This window comes from Rhinopithecus bieti, unplaced genomic scaffold, assembly GCF_001698545.2.
Source record: "Rhinopithecus bieti isolate Rb0 unplaced genomic scaffold, ASM169854v2 scaffold_18354, whole genome shotgun sequence".
In the NCBI taxonomy this organism is placed as follows: Eukaryota; Metazoa; Chordata; class Mammalia; order Primates; family Cercopithecidae; genus Rhinopithecus; species Rhinopithecus bieti.
Window position 1 is genome coordinate 5331972 of NW_016809835.1, and position 7801 is coordinate 5339772.

The 7801-nt window shown below is 38.3% G+C and overlaps 1 protein-coding gene across 9 annotated transcripts in view; it reads right to left on the reverse strand.

Moving 5' to 3' along the window:
• Positions 1-3875: 3875 nt before the first annotated feature.
• The window catches only part of GCNT4 (glucosaminyl (N-acetyl) transferase 4), a 29256-nt gene continuing 25330 nt past the window's right edge, over positions 3876-7801 (reverse strand). For all 9 annotated transcript variants that reach the window (XM_017890652.1, XM_017890644.1, XM_017890646.1 and 6 more), the window contains one exon: positions 3876-6434. In XM_017890652.1, the coding sequence (XP_017746141.1) occupies positions 5072-6433 (1362 nt within the window). In that variant the 5' untranslated portion in view covers position 6434 and the 3' untranslated portion in view covers positions 3876-5071. The remainder of the gene's footprint in view (positions 6435-7801) is intronic.

The following is a 7801-nucleotide window of genomic DNA, read 5'->3' on the forward strand; positions in this document are numbered from 1 at the left end:
GCACAGCTGTATGTACAAAACTGTTTATAACACTGTTATTTATGACAGCAAAAAAAAAAAAAATTAAGTAGTTTACAATTCAAATGTCCTACAATAAAGTAGAGGCTGAGTGAATTGTGGTATGACCATTACATAGCCATAAAGACCATGTAGCAACATGGTAGAGTGATTGTAAAAATATTGACAGTGGGGACAAAAGTCAAAACACGTGTATCTAGATAAGGGCATTCAGAGAACTATGGTTGTTTTGTCAGGATGTTAGAATTATGAATACACGTGGTTTCTGTTTAATTTCCTTTATTGTTCTATGAGAAACAACAAAGAACAAAACAAGAAACAAGAATAAAAAATAAATTTACCCAGGTTCCTGGCCATGATTTTCCCTGAGATTATTTTCTGGCTATTTGTCTTATGCATGATTCAACGGAGGGTACTCCAGGAGGGTGTGCTTTGCTGCTCTGTGGGAAGGCTGTATGTAAGGCCAGGTGAAGAGTCTTCCTGTGGCTTTGGTGTGTCCACGTGGGTTGACACCCTGATCATCTGTCTCTGAAGCTGTTTGTTTTACATCATCAGATTTTTTTCCCCAGTACTGAGAACAAATTTACAATCATCTATTCATTCTCTCTTGCCACAGTTTCCTCATAATCAGTTTCATGAAACTAGAAGCCAATTGTCCCAGTTTAGATGTAGATTTGTAGGTGCCAATGGGAACAAAAAAATATGAAACTTATGTAGGAATCAAATCAGTCTTTAATATGATGCTGTGTATAGACCTGCCTCACCACCACTGGCACCAAAAAATAGTCCTCTGTTCCTGAAATTACTGTGGATTTGCACAGTTGTCCAGCTTGGTGAGAGCTAGAATTAGCCTTAGGTTGAGTACAGTGTTTATTTTTTTAGGTTGAAGATTCCCCAGATGCCTTTACTCCTTGAGATGGATTGAGATTTGTGAGTGAAATACGCAAACCCCGGCCATGTCTGCGTAGTAGGTAGGCTGGTGACTGTTACGGATTTAGAAATGGTGAAAGAAAAATGGCCAGGGAGCTTCTCGGGGGTTGGGGGTTGGTGATAACAAATACTCAGCTCAGTAGAGCTGGGAGAACAGAGCAGAAGTTCATCAGGAATCCTCCACCAGCAAGGCCTGGGGACACTGGGGGTATCTGTGCGCTCACAACCAAGGCAGGAGTCCTTCAAAGAAAGGGAAGGATCTCGGCTGGGCGCTTTGGCTTATGCCTGTAATACTAGCACTTTGGAAGGCCGAGGTGGGCAGATCACGAGGTCAGGAGTTTGAGACCAGCCTGGCCAACATAGTGAAAGACTGTCTCTACTAAAAATACAAAAAATTAGTTGGGCATGGTGGCGGGCACCTGTAATCCCAGTTACTTGGGAGGCTGAGGCAGGAGAATTACTTGAACCCGGGAGGCAGAGGTTGCACTGCACTCCAGCCTAGGTGACAGAGCGAGACTCTGTCTCAAAAAAAAAGAAAAAAGAAAAAGAAAAAGGAAAAAAAGTAGAAAGGGAAGAATCTTGATTTTCCAGGAAGTGAGGGACCTGAGATAAAAAGCTCAACCTACCCTACTGAAAACTACTTCCATAAAGTAATCAAGCAAACAAGAGTTTTATCTAATTAATCTTAGAGGAGAAACCAGCCTGAAGGAGGACGAAGACAGGGAAATCCTGGAAGACTCTTTGAGACTTTACCAAATTAAACGGCTTAAGTTCATGTGCCTATATTGTGTATAATACGCAGGCTGAATGTCTTTTACACTGAAGTGAAATTAACTCTGCTCTTTAAATACTGGGCAAGTGCCATAAACTGAAAGAATCTTTGTGGGGAATCAGCAAAACCAGAGAAAGGAAAGCTCATAAAGTCCAAGGGTTTGGGTTTTTGGAGCATATTTTATTTTACAATACCAGAGAATCAACATCTAATAGTAGCATAATACAAAATGAAACACCAATCTATTTAAAACGCTCATAATGGGAACTGTGTTTCAACAATGATAAGAAAACATAGTAGGAGGTTTAGAGACCAGTCGATATAAATGTATAAAAGCCCCAAAACTCTCATTTCATCATCAATGCAAACAAAATCATTTATAATAACATACATAAGAATACATTCACTTACATTCACATAGTGGATTATCATTTTTATTTTCCATGAAATATGTCAAAATATATGCAAGTATATCTTCACATTCTGAAAGGCAAGATAAATCTTCAAATTTAAGTATGTACATTTAACTTAAATTAACCAAAATATTAAAAATAGCAGCAACACTGGTCTTTAAATACGTCTAATATCACAAGAGATTGTTCACACAATATAGACTGTTTTGGTAGCTCTTTCATTATTAATATTGTTTAATATCCACATACAATTCAGAAACTCTAAGGTTCTGGTCTGATCTCTGAATAACTTAAAGTCTAGATTCAATAAATACGAAGAGTAATTATAAAACACAGACTGCAGGACATTCTCAAGACCAGGGAGGAAATCATACCCAGAGGTTTTAGGGAAGAATCAGATATGAAGGCGTACAGGAAATCTGTAGGATTTCCAAGGCAAAAAGGTGTGATCTGACAAGCTCCCTGAAATGTTAACAGACTGAGTCCAGAGAAATGTGTGAATGTCTCAAAGGCACTTTCTCCGCTTCATCCTTCCATGTTCCCTTTGAATATGGCATTTAAGTGATGAACAACTTCGGAAATTTCCCAATAAACAGGGGATAGAATATGTTCTCACCAGGAGGCAAGACACTGGATCAGGAGGTTATTTGTTTTTCAGCATTTACGTTTATTCTGATGACCAAAGCCATAAAAACCAAGATTTCAACAGGATCTCATGTATTTCATCCTAGATGGTGGGAAAAGTATCTGTAGCCCAATTCTCAATGTAAGTCACTGTACCAACCTGTAACCCTATTGGCTTAGAAAGAAACCCTAAATGGGGTTACAGGAGTTTCCTCAGATCTGGATTTGGTTACAGAAGTTGCCCCTGTGACTGGGGCCTCTTTTTATATTTCAATAGTTTTTCAGAAAAGGCAAATGTTTAAGTCTTTCAATGGGGTTGGACCTTTGTTTGCCTTATACTCCTACAGGTATCACTCTCTGACATTGAAATGTCAATAGTTTGTGCCTATTTTCATACCACTTCATATACTATTTCAGTCGATTCTCACACACACAAAAAAACCCCAAAACTTGTGTGGAAGAAGCAAGGATAGGCATCCAAGTGCTCATTTCAAATATCTGGAAAACTGAGGTTCAGAGAGTCCAAAGTGACTTACCTATTCACAGTCACACACGAGTGAACTGGTATGGATCTTTTGCAGAACTTAGCTCTATACAATGTTTACTTACTCTGAAGAATGGGGCTTGGAAATAGTTATTTCTGAAGAATGAAGTAATTTGAAGGGGGTAAATAAAAGGGGAGAAAAATGAGTTCAAGAGAAGAAAGGGAACGAGAAGTGGTGTCAGTTGGCAGTTAGTATTATGAACTTTAAAATGAGCAAAGTGCATTTCACATTTAGAACACAGACATTTCAAAATATGTAATACTTAAATCTTCCAGATTGTCCTATTTTGGCCTTGATTTACTACATCTTTAAATTAATATCTGAGGCTACATCTTTATTTACTGAGGCTGCCATTGAGACATATGATGACCAAGAAATTTTTACATGAGTTCTACAATTTCCCAAGAGACTAGTGAAAATGTTCTCGCCTATTCTCAGAACCCTATTCCTACCACATTTTACTTTTAGAACAATTCCATTACACACATGTATGTATGTGCGTGTGTGTGTGTGTGTCTATATATATATACTATATATATATATAGATATATATATACATATTAGCTTTCATATGGTGGTTTTCTTCAAGTGTGGCGGGTTTAGAAAATATCCTTAATGATTTCTTGCTGTGTCTTTAGAGAAAATTAGCTTTTTTTTTTTTCCTCTGGAACTAAGCTGAGAAAAAGACTACAAGAAACTTAGAGCTTTTATCACTTTAAATCTGGATTCCAGTTGGGCAGTTGCCAGAGAAGAAAAAATTTTAAATGACTATAACAATTAATTTAGAAAGCTGTCATATTTCACACAACCTTTTCAAGAAAGTTTAGTGATTCTTAGCTTGATAGTTCCATAAAACAGAACTATAATGATTCCATAGAAAGTATTCCATTGTAAAGAAACTTATCTAGATAATAACTTACGAATTGAAGACTTAGGCTTAATGTTCTGGTGTGTGACACTTGGAGCTACTGGTCAGTTCTTATTTTTAATCAGTAAATGCATTTTAAAGAAATAGTTGAACTAAAAAGGAGGCCATTCATGATACTGTTTTGTAACATGATAAAAATGTTGTATAAATCCCTTCGCTCCTCTTCAGGTATTACCTGTCCCAACCCATATCCTCACCCCCTTCCTTAACTTTCATACACTATAAATGCCCCCCAACAGTCTCCTCAACCCTGGATTGACCAAGTAATGCACCAAAAGGCAGATTATGCTTTGGCAAGCAGGAAATTGGACTATTCTTTGAGATTTTTCTGAGGTAGTGAGTCTTTCCTCCTCTGCTCTAATGGTTAAGAAATGTCTTAGAAGCTGAGTTAAGAGACAAGTGGAGTGTTGGTCACAGTACTTAAACACTACTCTGAAATGGGTGGTTTATATGATTGGATGATTACCACTTCAGTAGAATCCTGACTGTTATGTGGAGAACTTAAAGATACCGAGATTGCCATGATGAGGATAAGCCACGGTCTCTAAAAAAGTGCTTGTTATACAGTTAGGTGCTCAATAATGTTTGAGGACTAACTGAATGTTTAAGATCTCTGACTTAGCTCAATGAGATTACAAGCAAAAACAAACATTAAAAAAACCTAGCCAACTGCAGGCTAGTATCATCAATGGCTAGCTCAATTTCCCTTCTGTATGGAATTTTGGACACCTTTTAAAGTATGGGAGGACTGAGTTTAAACAGTATTGGGCATAGTATAGTGTTCAATTCCATACCGACTCAATTTATCACATACCCTCTTATTTCCATCCTGATTTTACTATCATGATGTGGTTGTGAGATTTCTATCCATAAATAACTTTTCTGAGGACAAAGTGATCCAGTCTCTCTGTTGTTCTTCAAGCTTTTCTGCCAAGCATTTAATCAAGATAGGGTCCACTTTAGAATCAAATTTATTAGCAAACCAATGTCCATCTTTGATAAGCCACCTTAATTCTGCAGCTCCATAAATACACACGCTTCGAAGGTGAGATCCAGTACAACCGGGATAGAAAAAGCCTTCGTAGTAATTCCACTTGACAAGGCGGGTCTTACTCTGCAGATCAGACACATCCTGGGCTGATCTGGAAATCTCCCCAGGTATTCCTGGAACCCGAATCAAGGTAGCCCAAAAGTGCTCATCAGGAGAGTATGTGTCTTTAGACCAGGCAAAAAAGTCTTGAATGACGGAGTTGTTGAAAATATATTTAACAAATGCTTGACTTAAAACAAAATAAGCACTGCCAACAAATATCTGGATGTTATGCGGGGGTGCTTCCTTGGAGACGTTTGTCTTTACTGGTAGCTTCACATACTCATAAGGCACCCGTCTGAGTTCATGATGGTAAGTGAATCTTTCCAATTTACTGTTCGGGGGTTTCACTGTCTCCAACATATTTGCTCCATTGAGTTTTTTCAACTCTGACACTAATTCAAAATTTGACTTCAGGGGAAAATCTTGCCCACACAGGTTGATAACATATTTCCACTGGACTGAAGACTTCAGAAGGTCCGACAAGCAATTTAAATCAGCTTGGAGTCTGGAAATGTGGGCATATTCCACAGCCTCTAATTTAGAAGCAATGAAAATATTGGCGAAGCACTTAGCTAAATTGTTCATGGCAACTTTGAAGGAATCAGGTGCCTTACGATCATAATGGATGCAGTAAATATTGTGCTGGTTGTATATAGCATGGATAAGCCTTTCAACCATAATTGCATCTTTGTGGACAACCAAAGAATAGGCTATTGGGAAGCTTTTCTCTTCCTTTGAAACAAGCTTTTGAGCATAACCTCTTAGAGTCTGATAAATGTCACAATCACTAGTCATTGCCACAACATCATCATCCTCCAAGTCAATGATGTCCCTTCTTCTTATTTCCAGAGTCTTACCAATTTCCAAAGGCTCCTGTTCATAGATACCCGAACAGTTAACTTCATACCTGACTTCATCCTTAACATGAGTGTATCTGTTTCTTACAAAAGGTGAAGTGCTTAGGGAGTACTCAACCAAGTAAATGTCTTTTTGCGGAAAGAGCCGTCTCACGTTTAGAAGCTTTAACAAGGAGAGCAGCCATAGGGTTAAAAACAGGATGAAAACTTTCTGCTGTAGGGTATGTTTAAAATAACATTTGAATATCTTCATTCTGTAAGAGGAGAAAGAAATAATCCAGTTGGAATATTAAGAGAAAATCAGGTCAGTTTATTCAAAATCTACCACATACTAGGCAGAATGCTGGCCCCAAAGATGAATGAAACAAGGTTTTCACCCTTGAAAGAATCCAGCAATAAGCAGATGGAATTACGAAGAATGGTGGTATTTTGGGGTATTCTGTGTTAACTATACTTAATTTTGAGAGATGTTGATTTCCAAATAGACGGGAAGGTAATGTAAACTAAAATATAAACATAGTGTGTCTTATATTGTCTGCATTTCTGCTTAGCATATTTGAGGAGGGATTGCTCTGGTTTGGGCAGAGGTCTAGAGAACTAGATGTCATCAAGAGGGCCTCAGAGATGCAAAGGACTCACCTTAGGCCAAAGGGAACATTTGTCTTGATTCTACCTCCAGATCCCGATTAGATCCAGGTCTGAAATCAAACAAGGAAAGCCCAGGGAATCCCACCTTCAGAAAGAAGGGTGGTGGGCAGACACCCAAAGGAGCTATACTAAGTATCAGAGACTGTAAAATGTATAGATAACAAAATTGGGTAAACTTGCATATTTTCCTTATTTTTTCTTTTGTTAACACCCACTTCTACACAGGGATTAGCCATTTAGCCCTTAAAATAAAAGGGCCTGATTTTCACTGAGAGTAGTAGGTGGGGTGTAAAAACTACCTTGGGGGGCAATTTGGCAATACCTGTTAGTTTTAAATGTACCCACCCTGAAGATCCCCTGTGTGTGCAAAGTCAAGCACAAGGAGGTTCCCTACAGTGTTCTGGATTTAGGCAAGACAGAAAATATCACAAACTTCCTTGAACAGTGCATTGATTAAATTATATCCATGCTATAATATGTGAAAAGGCCTCAGACCAATCTACATGTACATGCCAATGGAGAACAATTTCTAAGTAATACTGTGAAATAAAAATAAGCAAAATGCGGAAGCATGTATAGTATGCTTACATGTCTATACATACAAAGAACATATACTAGCAAACTTTTTTTTCTCTCTTTTATTTTTGAGTCAAGGTCTTCCTCTGTCACCCAGGCCAGAGTGCAGTGGTACAATCATGGCTCAATGCAGCCTTGAACTCCTGGGCTCAAGAGATCCTCCTGCCTCAGCCTCCTGAGTAGCTGGCACCGCAGGTGTGTGCCACCATGCCCAGCTAATTTTTTCTTTTTTCTTTTTTTTTAAATTATACTTTAAGTTCTAGGGTACATGTGCATAACGTGCAGGTTTGTTACATATGTATATTTGTGCCATGTTGGTGTGCTGCACCCATCAACTCATCAGCACCCATCAATTCATCATTTATATCATGTATAACTCCCCAATGCAATCCCTCCC